Source organism: Terrapene carolina, unplaced genomic scaffold (assembly GCF_002925995.2).
Source record: "Terrapene carolina triunguis isolate 2854851 unplaced genomic scaffold, T_m_triunguis-2.0 Scaffold85, whole genome shotgun sequence".
NCBI classification, from domain to species: Eukaryota; Metazoa; Chordata; order Testudines; family Emydidae; genus Terrapene; species Terrapene triunguis.
The window spans coordinates 54,966,997-54,984,700 of NW_020664436.1; the positions used below are offsets into that span (position 1 = coordinate 54,966,997).

General features: G+C 41.9%; 1 protein-coding gene across 2 annotated transcripts in view; it reads left to right on the forward strand.

Moving 5' to 3' along the window:
• The first annotated feature begins 3,403 nt into the window (after positions 1-3,403).
• The window catches only part of ARHGAP18 (Rho GTPase activating protein 18), a 92,248-nt gene continuing 77,947 nt past the window's right edge, over positions 3,404-17,704 (forward strand). For both annotated transcript variants that reach the window (XM_024210780.3, XM_024210781.3), the window contains exon 1: positions 3,404-3,597. In XM_024210780.3, the coding sequence (XP_024066548.2) occupies positions 3,485-3,597 (113 nt within the window). In that variant the 5' untranslated portion in view covers positions 3,404-3,484. The remainder of the gene's footprint in view (positions 3,598-17,704) is intronic.

A 17,704-nucleotide genomic window follows, 5' to 3' on the forward strand; every position in this document is an offset into this window, starting at 1 on the left:
CACTGGTGTAAAATGTGAGTAACTCCAATTGTCAGCTAAGTGTGACCAGAATCAGGCCCCAATTTGTGCCATTAAGACAGAGCCCATAAGATATGCTGTGGAGCTGCATCAGGTCAAGGAGAGCACTAAGGAGGCATTTTTCACAACTCCAAGATATGCTCTGGCAGTACCCCTGCTACTATATTCCTTTAGGGCTTGGAGGCGTGAAGTTACACTCCCACCAGCAGGGGCAAGTTGTAAGGTGGAGCAGTGTCCTGCTTCCTTCCCTCCCCATCTCCTTTGGGGTGCTGGGCATTGCTAGGGGAATAAGGAGATAGCAGCCTCTGCTCTCCCCTGTAGGTATGGGGTGCAGTTCTGCATGATACACCTGGCTTAAGAATGAAAACAAACTTTCAAAGGGGTCAGAATGGACTGGTATTATCCTCCCCCCTTCTACTTTTTCTCAGAAATATTTTTTGAAATTAATTAACAAAATCCCACTATTAGGGAAAAGATTAAGAATATTTATTAAAATGTTCATAATTTCAATTGTAAAAGTCAAAGAATGAAAAGTTTCACGCAAAAATTCATTTACAAATGGCCATTTTTACACAAAAAGTTCAGTTGAAAACATTTCAACCAGCTTGCTAGCCCTACACAGGCAGCATACGAGCATAGTGGTAGAAAGCACCTCACAGAGCCCACATTAGGGTCAGGCAGAATTGCAATTCCTCCCCCTCACTTCTACCCCCCCCCCCCCAAAAAAAAACTCTGCATAAATATCTACAGACCAGGCAGAAGATGGCCCTCAAAGGTTGCATAGCGGAAAGGAACCTCTACAATTGCTGGCCCACAGACGCTCGACTGAATTTCCTTAGGCAGCTTCTCTCAGTTCTACAGGGATATTACCCCTTCCCCAGCAGTGAGAGAACATAAAGTCAGGTATTCTGTAGCCACCCCTCCAAGGGAGAAACGGTTGAATGAAGTCCTGGTCCCCTTGCCAAAAACTCTCATTGGCTTTAACAGGATCAGGATTTCACTCATTAACTCTGCCAGATCAATGGTTATAAGTAGCAACTGTGCTCAAGACTGACTCTGAAGGAAACATTCTATGCAGTGCTGTTGTTGCTGCCATGTTGGACCCAAGATATTACAGAGAGATCTGTGAGGTAATATTTTATTGGACCGTCTGTTGGTGAGAGAGAGATAAGCTTTTGAACTTACACAGAGCTCTTCTGTTTCTGAAGGACATGTTGATCTTGCTTAGTGACTCTCCCAGTGTTCAAACATGAGGGCACATTCTTCCCTAGCTGATTCTCAACTAGGGAAGGCCTTCAGAGTGGCCATAGGTCAAAATTATTGGATCTCCATTTTGGAGATCAGCCAGGCAGAAAAATAAAAGGGACTAACCATTGCCATATATGTTTATTTCAATGTGTGATCATTTAAATAAATATAGGTACAGAACTCCAGGTATTTGCATACTAGCAAACATCTTGCTTTGTGCACTGAAGTCATTAGATATTAAACCACACACTAACACACGCATGTGCATAGGAGCTTTTATTTCTATGTGTAATCTTTGTTTTTTCTTTTTTAAAAAAGCCCAAGGAAATTCAGTCTAAAATTACAATATGCAGAAATCAAGGAATTCATTTATGGTACACAGAACCATAATTTAGATACCGAGGTTTATGGTGTAAGTACTTATATATACGTACAGAAAGGGACTCATTAGAATTGTGAAAATCATAGCTTTGAACGCACTGGGACAGAACCTTTGCTTTGACTCTGATTTTCTGATATGCCAACACAAAGCAACTGGAAAGCCCATAGATCTGGACTCTTGAGAATTCATGGATGGTATGGGGCCATAGCACCTCTCCACCCAACCCTCCATGCAGGTGGTATGTCTAGGAGAAAGAGGCCTGACCAGGGACCTCCTGCACTCTGGCTATCCCAATTAGTCCCTGATTGTCAAAATGTTGCCTTGGAGTTATTGGCAGCTGGGTGCAAGTTGGAGCAGCCCTGAGGCTTCTCAGTCACGCTGGGGACAAAGCACCCGCCCTTACTTCCCACTGCCAGTTATTGTAGTTTTACAATTAACTATTTTTTCTAATTTAAAAAAATACCTTCATGTGAAAAATGCCAACAAAGGAAATTGTCTATAGTGATTCAGTGACAGACTGTGCACTAAGTGCTGTCTGGTGCATAAAGTAAACCAATGGAAGAAAGAGAAAAATATGTTTTTCTTCTCATCTTCTAGTTATAGCACTCTTAGGGTATCACTTGTAACAGGTAAAAATTTGCAGAGTGAAGTCTGATTTTTTCAGTTGACTGTATCTTTTAAATTCTAAACGAATAATATTGTATTAAGGCTTTTTAAAGCCGTCTTACATTGAAGGCTAGTGGAGATTGCTGTTATATACTCATTTATGTATTTTATGGAAATGAACGGATTCGAATCTTTGATTTACAAATATTGCTATCCTATCGAAACAACTATTATTGTTACTCTCTTCCTCCCTCTCTCCCTTTTCCTTCTCTTTGTTTGTCACAATAATTAGTTGTATCCAGTCATAAATTAACCCTGATCCCACTAACATTTGTGTGTGTACATAACTTTACTCACACAAGTAATCAAATTTAAGTCAGTGGGATTCGTCACATGAGTAAAAAAGAAAAATAATGTGCAGGATCAGGGCCTGAGATTGTAGAGCAGGAACGTTGTCAATTTCGGAGTTTCCACAGCACCTACCGTAATGGGACCCAGATCGTGACTGACTACCATCATATAAAATAATACATTCTATTTTTGATATTGTATACACCCAGTGCTTATTGGGGGAGGGGGGAGACTGGCTTGATAGGCAGTCTGTAAGTTTCTTAACGGTTCAAACTGACAAAAATAAAATCTGCTGTATTTTGGAAAGCTAAGCTGGGTAATCATTATGAGTGAAGTCTGAGCTGGGAGAGCTATATGAATCTGGTTATATCAGCTCTTCTATGCTGTACTCACATTTGCCTTAGCTGTGTGTATTCAGGAAGTCCTGAATCCTGTCAGCAAGGGGTTAAGGAAAGTGGCAACTCAGTGACCAGAAAAAAAAAGCATCATCTGGAAACAGGAATTGGAAAACAAAACTATCTTTTCCTGGGACCTCGTATTGTCTAGTGAATAAGTTTCTTTCTACCCTTGTACTGACTAGCTGAATGTACCCTATTTAGATGTTTAAGTAATTAAATAAGATAATAGTAAAACACTGCAAAGGAGCAAGAAATTTCCTCGTTTAACAATACTCATGAATCATAGAGTCTAATTGGAGAGACAGGAAGTATTTCACATAAATAACTCCTCCCCTCCTTCCTCCTCTGTTTTGCAAACGCTGATCTTCAGAGGAGGAGCCGGGGGATGCTAATGAGCTGAATTACCAAGCGAGGCGCTGGCAGGAACTTCATTACCCTTCTTTGCCTTAGTATCTTGGCAAATTATGCTGCTACTCGCACCATGAACTGGCTGTCCGCTTCCCCGGGAGTCGTTTTAACAGCATACCATCCCAGCGGCAACAATGCCGTGGCCGGGAGTAATGCGAAAGAGAGCGAAGAAACGGTCCCCTCAAGGTAAGGTAGAGTGCTCGGGAAACTTCACCTGCTCAGGGAGAACAGCCAGGCAGAGGCAGTCTGAGCTGAGAGAAACGCCGCTGCTGCTACCATGCAACCTGTTGACGCAGGAATGCTGTCCCAGGGTTCACTACAAAGGCTCGGGGGTGCAGTCTGTAGGCTACAGATCAGAGGAGAAAGTTTGGAAAACGTCAGAAGTTGCTCTCTGCAATGAGGTGCAGGGTATGGGCTGGAGAATTAACAACGTCTGAAACAGGTGCATTTGCAGAGACAGCACATGAGCTCCCACAGGTTGGGAGTCTTTAATGCCTTTCGTGTACAGCAGGTAGAAACACTTTCTGCCAGCAAAATTACTATTCTTAACTGGTAAACACTATCTGTGAAGAGTCAAGCAGCAAAGAACTCCCCCCAGTCATTGGGCTTACCTGATCTTTGCTTTTGGAGGGGGGTGGGGGGGTGCTGCCCTTTCACTTGGGGTGGGCGTGGAAGAGAGACAGTTATGCACAATCCATGCTTGTGTGTATTTTTATATATATATATATAATTACCGTTCATAAGAACAAGTTTTTGACTCAAACAAAACATCTCCTCACTGGCGCAAGGTGATGTGGTTACATAGAGGGAGAGAAAGGAACATGTATTCCATAGATTACTGAGGTGCAGATAGGCTCTGTGTACTTTGTTCTTTTTTTCCCTCCTGATTTTTTTTTTTTTTGGTTTAGATTACCTCTATACTTGGTGAATTGTTTCCTGCTTCAGTGTGTGTGCTGGACATAGTAAATATTCACAGCAGCGCAAGGCATTGAGTGGAAAACTTGCTTGTAAAATGAATGCTGTTATAACTCAGTTAGTACCTGCATGTGTATTACTTAAAAACACAGCAGCTGCAGTTCTTTGTGCACCTTTATCTAGGCCTGTAGTCTGATGAGCACTTCGCATGTCCAATTTCCATGGATGGTAGTGGGAGTTGTAGCACAACACATCTCAAGATCAGGCCCTTCAAGTTAAGCATTGTACAACTCTTCATGGGGCCTTTATGTATTGTTCTGCTCTGTTCTTTGTATGTGGTAAGTTAAAGGATGGTGCTGGTAAAGAGCAAAAAAAAAAAATCTTTCAATTTAGTATTTCCCCCTGCCATAAAAAAAAAGTAAAATTGGTGCATGGGAAAGGTGTCAGATTGACATGCAGACTGAATATCTCAGATTATTCCATAGAACAGGTTTAGCACAGGCAGCAGCATTGCAGACTTCTCCACATCGACCCCCATAAAGATCATCTGTAGAGAGATCACCAGTGGGAGTGAGGAGTACTGTCCTCATGGCTCATTCTGATCATTTACCATTTCTCTGCTGAGAGTGTCAACAAAAGTGCCAGCAGCAGTGGTGAGATTTATAATACGTAGACTATTGAGGGCCCCATTGAACTTGGAACTGTCTTACTATGTGCATGTTTAAGTACATGTGTTTGCCTCAAAGAGATTCCAGTCTAAATAGACAAGGCAAATAAAGGGTGGGAGGAAGGAAGTACTAGGATCCTGATTTTATAGATAACTGAGGAGAGGTGAAGTGACTTGCCCAGGGTCACACGGAGTCTGTGGCAGAGCCAGGACTTGACCTCAGAAATCTCAACTCCTTGTTGAGTGCTTTAACCACAAGACCATCCCTCTTTTCATTGTAGTGTTGCTAATTTCCCTATTAGGAGTTAGACTATCTGCACATTTTGTTTAGATCACCAGAACTGTTTAAGTTTGATATTGTTTGGGTTATTGAAAACCAACTGGTTTTATATAGACTAATGACTCCCACCACCCCTCTCTCCATATTAACTAACATCTGCTCCTCTGCTTTCATTCCATCGATATTCATGGGTATAAACATAGGACACTGCAAGGCTGGTGCACGCCTATAAACATGGAGCTCCATGGACACAGTAATGCAATCCTAGTCTTACTTCTGAATGTGTCTAAAGGTGCTAGAACTAGTGAAAGCAGAGACAAGGGTACTGAAAGCACCACACTAGAGAGCCGGGACTCAAAGGGAGGAAGTCGTGAAACCCCACTGCCATGTTGGGAGGGATCCTGATTTCTTATGTATTTTTAATGACATTTTTTTCTATGTTTAGCCCACTCTCTCATGTCATCAGAAGGACAGGATGAAAAATGTTATCCCACTCCCTAGAGAGAACTTTTGAAGGGGGAATGTTCTGCTAGAAGCTCTGCAACGGTGGGCTGGAAGTTTGGTGCCTTACACCTGCAGTTGTTTCAAATGCACAGAGGCCCAGGGCCTTTGCTCTGTTGCTTGGGAACCTCTTCCCCATGGCAACACAGCTAATTCAGGAGGAGCATTCCCACGTGGTCCCCACTAATTTGCAGCTGCCCCTGAATGCTCCCTTGAGTGGGAGGGTTCATTGTACAGAAGGAGTTACCACACAAGATAATTCTGATGGCATCAGCATTATTTTACATGGAGAAGCCACATGGGATTGAAGTGCAAAGGGGGGCATCTAATGTGATGAGCAGTCATTGCCTAGTGCTTTTACGTCTCTGCCCCCAGAGCCTGACTCCCAACCAGGCTTCTGTGGGATGGTGGAAATAAGGGGAACATGCTCTGGAGTTCTTGATCCCTCTTTCTAGTTTGACCCCAGTCTGAATGTACTTTATCTGGCTTTCCTCCAAGTGGATAGTCCAATCCTTAGTTTTGCAGTACTGTTTGCATGAGCTTAAGTGACATTAAGACATAGCAGTAGTACATTTCTTTGTTCACGCATAAGAAATCATTACAGTACAGCTTAGGCATCTGTCACTTTTTCAAAATATATATTGTGGATGTGTTTGGAGTTGAGGGTTCCCTACCATGCAAAGTATTTAGTCTAAGTGAGCAGACAGCTCAGACCAATACCAAAGCAAACTGTTTACCCAGGCTGCTAATAACTTCAGTTTTAGGAATTTGTTACTAAATCTAGGGGAATGTGGAATGAAAAATGTGTCCACCTCCTGCCTTTGAAAAATCCTGGTACAAGAGCTGCTCAGCAAATCAGTGCATGTAGGAATAATGGTAGTTTGCCCTACCATAACACCTTTCTCCTGAGGATCTCAAAGTGCATTACAAACATTAGATACTAGTCATATTGATACCAAAAGAATCATACTGTATTCTCTTATCAATGGTTGGTTATGCTGTCTGCTGCTCATTGTGGACTTTGGGTGAAATGCCCGCTTATGCAAAATGCCAGCTACAAAATATGTGTACCACTTTCTATCCCACTTACACCCTCTTTTGTGGGCTTCATGCGATGTGTTGGCCTTCTGCACAGGGGTGACTCACCTTTTAGGACACCACATTACATACACATGCTGGGAGTCACTTATACATGTTAAAATCATATAGCACAAGCTGTGTAGGGGTTACATGTGGATAATTATGAAGTTATACTTACGCAACTGTAATTACATACCCTAACTTCTACATCATACAGGCAGAGACTGGTGGCTATTTCATTAAACTATCTGGGCATAATTTGGTTTAACTTTTTAAAGAGTTATGGGTCTCTCCTACTCACTGTTCATTTGATCCAGATTTTCACACCCTTGGCATATTGAATACTGCCTTGCTATGGAAGTATCCCCACTGGCATCAGTGTTGTGTATTAAGGTACTATTCAGCGTGAGTGAGGCTTTCAGATAATGTGTCCATATATGGATTTATGAGGTATGTGCTAAATGGCCAGGCAAAAACTCTTTGCAAGTCATACCTTTGCTTGCTGAAAAGCTGTGTGACAGCTTTGTCCTCAATGCTGCTTCTAATTAGAGCTGGTTGGGAAAGTTCCCAACGGAAAATGACCTTTTCACAAAATTCAAAATTTTCCAAGGAAAAATTTCAATTTTGGGAGGAAAAACTGATTTTTCCATCAGGAAAATATAAAAAGGGGTTGCTGACTGCCTGAAAGCCTTTTTCAATTTCACTTTCTGCCTGCAGGGAATTGGCAAGAGCCTTCCAGGAGGAGGACCAGCAGCCAAAAAAATTTCTGCTCTTCTTTCAAATGGAATTTTTCTGAAAATCCTGTCCTGTGGAAAAAATTCATACATTTTCCCCCCCTTCAAAAAGAAAAAAAAATTTCGGAGAGGCATTTCCATTTTCTGGCCAGCTCCACTCAGCATTGCCAGGTTGTGTAGGAATGCGCCACAGTTATGCAGGAAACATCCAAATAAATGAAACTGAGATCTTCTGTAGAATTTGATGCCCTATTTACAGCTTCTGCTTTGTTCTGCAATATGCATGTACCAGCTCAGTGCTCCAGATAGTGTAACTTTAGTCCCAGTTAGAAAGTCACTTATTTGGCTTTACTTTGAGTCCAAAAAACTTTCAGTCTTTAACTTAGCAGCCACCTATCGTAAATATTCCTCTTACTTACTAATATTTTTATCACTATTAAATTAACAGTATGACTCAGCAAGTGGCTAAATGATTTGGTCCATTCTCCACTGGGACACTGCTTATACAGTCACAATCTCAAGTGATGACTATCCTATCCAAAGCATTCTTGCTGGAATCATTCTCCTGGAGCATTTAAATTTAATTAAGTTGTGTTCTGACACATCCTCCCTGCTAGTATTTCAAATAGATAGTCAGCCCTTGGAAACCTACTTGCAACCTACTGGCCTACTTGCAAAAGTGTAACCTTAAGGTTTCTGCTCATCTAAGGAATCCTCCTTTCAAAATCAGTAATACTGAAGCAGTATGCTACTGTGCTCCAGAAATCATATCCATGCAAAAATAGCCAAGTTAGTTCACTCTGTGTTCTGCAGACATATGAGAATTCTTCCTTTACAAAACTTAGATCAAAGCCATGCTGATGGATGAAAGATGTAAACCTGTTCTAAGCTGGTCCTTGGGGAAAAAAAAAAATCATGCTATGTCTTTCACATATCTCCTCTAGAACAGGCTTACAGGAGTATGGTTTTAGGAGGCAATAATGTAGAATAGGCTTCTGTGTGGTGGCTTTAACATTTTTGCCAATCCAGCAGTATTTCCTTCAGCCAGGATCTTACAAATGCTGCTGCTATTTTACCACACAGAAATCTAGTATGTTTATTCCTGTGATAGTCTACATTTGTGTAACCATAACAACTGGTAGAGTCTCTTCTCCTTTATATATTTTAAGTAACAGCTGTGGGTGGTTTCTAACCCTGGTTCAATTTTGTCTCAAACCCTTTGAGAGAAATAACAGATGGCCGACCCAGTGTCAAATTCCATTTTAACAACTATCCTCTGTCCACATTGCTTCATTTCCCCCCCACTGCCACATTTATCCACATCATGGATCCACTATCATTGGATTCATCAACCATTGCTTGTATGTGATTTAGTGTATCCCTGCTGCCTTTTCACCCTGGTAAAATAAGTCAAGTGTGTCGCTTATGGTTCATATTGGATCAAGGGTACATGAGGTGCTTTGTAGGCAGGTAAGAAGAAAGAGGTCCCTGCTCTGAGTAATTTACAATTAAAGACCCTAATCTTGCAGATGATTATGCACATGTAACTTCATGCACATGAAAAGTCTGAGTTCTATGGCACTACTCCTTTATGTAAATATTACACACAGGTAACGGTTCGCAGGATTAGGTCTAAATGGAGCATGTATAAAGGACAGGGAATGGGATAGAGCAAAAAGTCAAGTGACTGCATGCAGCAGCACTAGTTGTGCACTCACTGGTGCCATAAGAAAACAAAAAATTAAGGTATTTAAACAACATTTATATATTGCATCTTCGAGAGCCAAGCCTAAAACACAGGTTAGCTGATAGGAATATGATAAAATTGTGGCTTTTCCTCCTTTCCCCTTCTCATTTTTAACTATTTCCCCCCTCCTCCTTCCTGTCTTTTTTTTCTTCCAACTCTCTTTTCTCAGAGGTAGGCTGCCATCCTTTGTTTCTCTCTACTCCTGTCCCTCCCTCCCTCCCTCTCTCTCTCTCTCTCTCTCTGCAGTGACTCACTCAGCCAGCTTACTGACTGTCACTCAGCCTTCATGTGCTCTTGTAACATTGACAGACCCCAGTTGTTGGCAGGTGGGATAGAACCTGGGACCCTCTGGAGCTTAGTGCATGAGCGTCTACTGCATGAGCTAAAAGCCATGTGGCTGTTCGCTAAGGTTGTAGAGCAGACTAACCTCTAGGTGGTCTCAGTGCCACTAGATGGGAAAGCACCTCACCCAGGAGGTGTGGGAGTTACACACCCACCTAGCTTCCACTCCAGCTACCACTGCCCTCCTAAGCTCCCAATGGAGAAGGAAAGAGCAAGTTGAACTTTAACTTTCAAGGTCAGACCTCACTCTTCCCCCTATCCCCATCAGCTCCTAAACCTCCAGTGCTCTCTCAGAGCAAGGGAATCTTCATGGATGAGTCCCTCTCCTGATCCTCCTGCAACTGCTGCCTTCTATGTTCTCTTGCAGGAAGGAGGATCTTTGGATTGACAGCCCACTCCTTAATCTTTGTCCTTTCCATTCAATATGGTGCTCCCCTTTGACCATCCAAAGTCTGGCATATAGGCTTTGAAATGAGCTCCACCACAGATCTCAGTCAGCACTGATAGAACCTGAGACTGAGCAACAAAAATACACTTTCACCACTTGAGCAAAAGGAGTTACTGTATTAGCTGATAGCAGTAGTAAGCTCTTATCCACTCTGAATCATCACTAAAGGGGAACACCATACCACTTTGTCAACATGTTATACAAACACTGCCACATAAAGACTCACTTGCTACTTGGTCTCCCTTAGAAACAAGTCAGAAGGTAGGAACATCTTGAGTCTGGAAGGTTAAAGACAGACTTGCATTATGTATCATCCCACCAGAAATGGGAGTTTTAATATTGACCATGACAGATAGATCAGACAGAACAGCAGTCACATACACCAAGAACAGATTTACTCATCAGCAGAATAGGTTTCAGACAATGTGTCCCAATATTTACTCACTTCAATCTGAATATTCAATCACTTGCATCCCAAACCAAAACATTTCAAAAAGATGCGGTTGTCAGTATGAATCCAGGCCTTCCCTCTGTGTCTATTTCCATCCCTGCAAGGAGAGGCGATGCAGCCACAGCAGTACCACTGATTTGCTCAACCTCCAAACACAGTAAAATGCTGCATGAGACATTGAAGCACCGTCACGGATTTATACAATTGGTGTAACTTACATTGGTGAAGCCTTTCCACCCACATTGGGTTCTTTCATAATCTGTTATTCTGCCAGAGGTCTCCCTACATTCACCATACAGGTTATTCTTAAGTCTTGTAACCTCTTTCATTATGCCTCTATGGGGAGTTCTGTAGTATTTTGTACATGCCATTTCACATGTGCTGCCTTGCACTACCTTTTCCCCATAGCAAAACAAAATATCTATCACATCAAGACTGATTGCACTTAACCATTGCAGTCTTGCATGTGGTGTCAGCAGAGCTGTACATGTAGTTGTTTTTACTGCAGATAGGTAAATGTCGTCTTTTATTTGGATCTTCCTGCTCATTTAAACCACACCCAATTTGATGCTCATCTTATAAATTCATCTTGAACTGATTGACATAAGTGCTATTTAAACTGCACAACTTAAGATAGTTTTCACTTCTTTTTCCTCCTACCCATAGGACCTCACCTCACTCAACGCTTGAACCAAAGTGCATTGAAGTCAAGGGAGCAACTTCCATTCACTTCAGTGGACTTTGGTAAATGAGGAGTAACAGTTGTAGTCAGTGGAGTTGCATCAGTGTCAAACTGATGGGAGAGAATCAGGACTCCATGTATCAGAGTGGTAGCCATGTTAGTCCGTATCAGCAAAAAGAACAAGGAGTACTTGTGGCACCTTAGAGACTAACTAACTTATTTGGGCATAAGCCTTCGTGGGCTAAAACCCACTTCATCTGATGCATGCAGTGGAAAATAGCCCATGAAAGATTATGCCCAAATAAATTTGTTAGTCTCTAAGGTGCCACAAGTACTCCATGTATGTTATTTTATGACATACAAAAAACAAGATGTTATGCTCTTTTCTGTTTATATGTGGAATATAGGGTCTAACAGACCTTTTAATTAAGAGGTCTGTATTTTTACTTATTAGTAAATGTAGAATGATTAGATAGATGTGAAGTATAATATGACATGCTGTTGAAAAAGTTAGATTTTATTCAACAGCAGAGTGTAAGTAACAAATTTAAAAGAGGAAAGATACAGAGGCCTGCTTTATATCTTAGAGCGAATATTGAAGTTCAAAAATTTATGTATGGTGCATAAAATTTTTATGTAATTATTTGAAATTAATATTACCTAGAAATCTTTTTGAAGAGCAGAATAGTTACACTTGCAGTCCTGGTTTTAGAATGAGTCCTAATGCCAGTCTGCTGGCATTGCACTCAATAAGAATTTGCAAAACTGTTAAACTATTGTCACTGCCAATATTCTTCTCTTTGTATCATTGCTTAACAAAATGAGCTGTGACTAGACAAGTTGGAGCTGAAAGCTGTAAGGCTTTCACAAAAGCTATTTATAGGTGCCCCAGAAACATTTGTAACTTGAACTTGAACACCCTTCTCTATAATTAATGTTTGCACTAGAGTTAATATGTACCTTCACGTTTTTCTATGAATCAGAATACTACACGCTGAGCCCATAATTACAGTAGCTCTGCTACAGAGAAGTTCTTGCCATGAACGGTTCTGTAGATTCCTGTTGTTAATGAACTTGATTTAGGAAAGAGTGATTCCACTATAGTACGATTTTGAACAAGATGACAGGCTACATGATGAGTACTGTTTTTAAATGAACCCATCTCTGCCCAGGAATCTTGACCTCAGAATTATTAGTGAGTGTTTAAAAATCAGACCAAACTGAAAATAGAAATAGATATTTAAGAATCTAGATGTAAAAAAACCCATCAAAACCCAGTTTATTCTATAAAACACATTTAAACCATGTATATGTTTGGCAGAGCAAGATTAATGTAGGTGTGGCTATCCTGTTCAATATCCATCCCCAATGAAGGGGGAAGGTTGTCCACTGGAATTCCTCTGTCTCTCTTGTCCTGTCCCCAACACACAACCCATGGAGTTCCAACCCGGTGACGCTTCAAAAGATGGGATTCCTTGGAATACCAGGGAGGAAAACAATGTTACCAAGCTAGTCACCCTCTACCACAACTTTCCACAGCCCATAGATCTGCCTGACCAGGGGCCTGGCCTCTCTAGTCACAGGGGAAGAAAGATAAGTAACTCCAGCATTGTGTTCACAGCATACAGACAGAAGTTAGATGAAAATATCAAATACTTTCGCAGGAAGGTTGCAATGTAATGTTACTTCTAGTCTTAGAATCTAGAACAGCACACAGCAACCGAGAGAAAGAGCGAGAGAGCAGGCTGCTCCCTAAGGCAGAGAGGTACAACTCGTCCCACCTTGTTCTACACTGGTTCTTCAGACTGACTGCTGTTAGTCTTGCTAGATTGCACACTTTTTACTATAGAGCCTGCTTGCCTACAAGCAGGGCTAGGAAAATCCTCCCCCTCCCAAACACTCTTAAAGTGATAGCTTGCAATTCCAAAACAGTCCTTAATACACCACAGGAAAGGACCTTTCCTTTGAGGGAGGTGGAATGCAATGAAGGAAGGATAGTCTGGCCTATGACTCAGAAGAGCTGCATTCAGCTACAAGCTCTTGAGTCTTTAAAATATTTAATCTTTGTCTTTTAGTTTCCCATCTGTAAAATGGGAATACTACTTTTAGTCACCTTTTATCTGTTAAGCTCTTCGGTGAGGACTGGCTCTTTGGATAGGTCTATACCTAGAACAATGGTGCCCTGATCTTGGCTCGTAAGCTCTACTATTTACAATTTGTACTACAGTAATGTTACACATGGGCAACTGTGTACCATATTCAAACTTTGCTCTTCTACAATCATTGAGATTGTTTGTTGATTTGCACATGCATCATTTTTCTTCTGAGTCTTATGTGTAGACTTCCCATTCCGCTGAACGAACGTTCAAATACACAACCAAACTCTGATCTCTGGGGTGCAGTTTGTCCAGTGATTTATAGAAATGTGGATTTCATGGGAAATGAAAACGTCAAGATTTTTTATGGAGAGAGATCATCTGAGGATTTTTCCATGACAGGGCATTGCTACCCATGCTAACTTGGGATCAATGTCAGTTGTTCTCCAGCACTGCATTTTCCAAATGGATGCAAGATTTTTTTACTCTCACAATGGTGAGTTGCTGTAAGAAAAGTAAATAAAAATACTAATTACAGAATAAAATTTTCATCCTGCAGTATCCACAATAAATATTTTGGAAGGCAAAAATGTTTGGAAGAAAGGCGGCAGTTATACCTCATGTTTAGGGGAAGTTGATTTGGGCTGTTTCTAATATGTTCATGAAGTTTGTTCAAAGCAGCTTGTACATGAGAAGGTATTACTTTTATATCGCTGCCTCCTTTAAAACAAAAATCACATTTACTATCCTGCCACCTGTTCCTGGCTCCAAGTTATGGGAGGGGAGATGCTATTTTTTGTTTTATTTGAATGTCAGTACAAAATTTCTGTGGCCTACCAGCATTCAGAACTCCTGTTCCTTGCTCCTGAGTCTTAACACACTGACATGGCCTTTATTCTCTGCCCTGGGCAAGTCAGTCTTTCTGGCTCAACTTCCCATTTAAAAATCAGAATCATATGTAAATACTTCACAGGGATGTTGAGAGAATTATTTGACCTTTATATATCACTTAGGATTAGCCGAGAACCATCTCCGTGTAATAGTCAGGACATTGTGGAAGTTTGTTTTGTTCGGAGACAAGGTAATTGTTGTAATGTTCAATTTATTAAGTGTCCTGTTCTGCACAAAATGTTATTAGAAAGACTGGCTTCAAAGTGCTTGGTTGTCGGCCTACTCCAAAGGCATGGCATACTTGGGAAACATTTCCTCATTCTCTTGAAGATAGATATTGGAAGGGAGATAATACTGGATTATTTCCCTGAATATTGGTGTATTATAAACATAATATAGCATTGCAGAGTGCTTTTTAGACCTTGGCTACTCTAGAAAGTAGTACGAGCAAAAGTCCTATTAGCATAGTGTCACTGACAAAGCTATTTCAGTAGAGTGGATTCACATTGTGTGCCAGCACAGGTGGCCACGCTTAGGGAGCTGTGGGAATTTGGGGTCAAAGTCCCACAACTCCCTCTGTTCCATCCCATAATCTACTGCTCTAGTGATATGTTTTTGAACTCTGCCGCAAACATGGATGCAATACATCACTTTTCTCCATATTTAAATACAGGGCATACAGTTCTATTGTATTTGCAAAGCTGCAATGCTCAGTCATCTGAGGATGAGTGGACATTGAATGCGTCAGACTCCCTGGTACAGAACAACTGCACATGGTGGAGCAGTTTGTTTCAGCTACTCCTATGAGCACCAAGTAGTGGAACCAGACTGTGATGCAAGCGTAGTATGACCAGCAATGGACCCAGAATTCCAGATGTGGAAGGGCACTTTCCTCAAGTTGTGTGCCAAACTCAACCCAGCCCTGCATAGGGTGACCAGACAGCAAGTGTGAAAAATTAGGACAGGGGGTTGGGGTAATAGGAGCCTATATAAGAAAAAGACACAAATCCGGACATCTGGTCACTCTAGCCCTGCAGGACAGCTGTCTTAGTGTTCCTGTCCTGACAATGGAGAAAGGGTGGCAATAGCCATATGAAAGCATACAACCCCAGATTGTTATCGGTCAGTGGTAGTCAATTTGGCACTGAAAAAGAGGAAAAAAAACCCCAAAACAGTGTGGGTAGTCATTATCGAGGCATGTAAGGCCATGTCACGGGGGGTCCACTCACCACTAGGCTACTCTGGAGATTAGCTCTTTCCAGGTGCTGTACCCGCCTCTGGTGGTCTCTCCACCTGTCTTCTCTCATGCTGCAGCCCCTCTCACTCCAGGAGCTGTGGCTTCCTGTTTGCAAATTGGCCCTCCAGCAAGGTCACTATGGTTCTCCCCTTCTGGGATATCAAAGTCTTTTCAAGGCAAATTGTCTCAGGCAGTCCACTTTCCGGTCCATGCCACTTCCCCAGTGGCTGATAGAGGAATCTGGGTCCACCTTCTACTCCAGGTTCCAGGGGCCCTCTTGTCAGAAGCCAAGGTCTGCCCTATCCCATACCTTGCTGTTTTGCCCCTGAGCTTTCCTACCTTTCTGGGTCTCCCCTCTTTCAAGGTTTGTCAGCCAAAACTCCCTCCTCCCAGAGAGTAACTGTAGGCTACCTAGCTCTGTAACCCCCAAACACACCTCCCTTCTAAGGAGTGACTGCAGACTACCTCCCTGCAGTTCCTCTGTTCTCAGCTCCTGAGCTTTATACAGACCCCTCCTCTTCCTGTTCAGCTGAGCTTCATGTATAATAACTTCACTGCTCCCGGGCTACTCCTCCAGGTGCAACCTGGAGAGTTAATTGGCCCAGCTAGCCACCTTAACCCCTTCAGGCCTTGTGTGGGTGGATACCCCATCTCAGGCCATAAAGTGTATCCTACTGTACAGAGCAATATGGCTGGTCAGGGTGCAGGAAATAGATGGGTTCAAAGGCATGGGCTTCCCACATGGCGCTTGAGCTTAGGTGGGACACATCTCTATACTACACACCCCTGCATAGCTTGAGTGCATAATCAAAAGGGGCGCTTTTCTATGATTACGCAGGCTGTGGTAGACCGCTGTGGGCAATGTACGGACAGCATTGTTGGGTGGTCAGAAGAAGTCCAGGACACTTGGATTTTTAGAAATAGAGGACTTTTGACAAGATGAAAGCTGGGACCTTCTCCCAGACCAACCAATTGACATTAATGGAGTTTCTATGCCATTTGTTATTCTTGGTGACCCTGCCAACCCTTTACTTCCCTGGCTTATGAAGCCATGTACCCGGCATCTGGACATAAGTGAGGGAAGGTTAACTGTTGCCAGAGCAGAATGACTGTGGAGTGTGCATCTGGGGGATTGAAGGACAGCTGGAGATGCCTCCTGGCATGGGTTGATCTCAGCAAAGAAAAAATATCCCAATAGCTATTGGTGGATGCTGTGCATTGTGAAATGGGTGCAGTTCTACTGACAAGGTGGAGGAATGAGGAGTTCAGCAGGCAGACTGTCCACAAGCAGCCTGGAAGTAGGTTGGTTACTAGTACCACTGCAAGCACTGTGCAGGTGATGGAAGCTTTGAGAGCTTCCCTCGACAGTGGGCAAAAGCCAGTGTCCCATTGACTTGGTACTCTGGTGGAGCCTGTCTTTGGGCGATATGCATGATTTATTTTAATGGAAATTTTAGGAAGCAATCTTTGGTAATATCCATAAATTACTAGCTTTAATATGCTTAATTATATTGTATAATGGGGAATGGAAGGCATGCAAGCTATATGAATTATTTTCTAACGGTAGAGGCAGCACTGTAATGACCAAAAACACGACATTCAGCACTTTCAGAACTGCTGAACATTGCTTGTTGCGCTTTAAACAATGCCTCACCAAAAGAATCAAACCACCAACACCAGAACTATGTACAATGAAATGCAACATGCAGCTGTGCCCAGTCTGTATCACAGGATTAGCTGATAATGTGGTCAATGAGTTTTTTCAATGGTAGGTTAATATATAGAGATTTTACACACCTTAGCTGGTTTTGAACTTTACACCAGAGAGATTAGTTTTATGACATACATCAAAGCACATCATAAATGTGAAGTGTAATCAGCTGTTTGTGATTTTAGTATAAGAAATACTTGAGTAAGTTCCCATTATCTTCACCCCAGCGACATCCTTACTATGGAAATTAAAGGGAAAAAGACTGAAGGTGGTTAGCTTTTCTTAAAAAATGTTTAAGAATTTAAGACTGAATTCATTCCTTCTTCCCCCTTCAAAGAAGGAGAATACTTGTATTAAAAGTTCAGCATTTACTGCTCATTGAGGGAAAAAATGAATATATATTTGAATTTCTGTGAATGTTTATCACATACAAGATCCAAAAATCATGATTCTGCTCACACCAGGGTAAAGCAGGAGTTGCACATTCATGAAACTCCATTAACTTTAATGG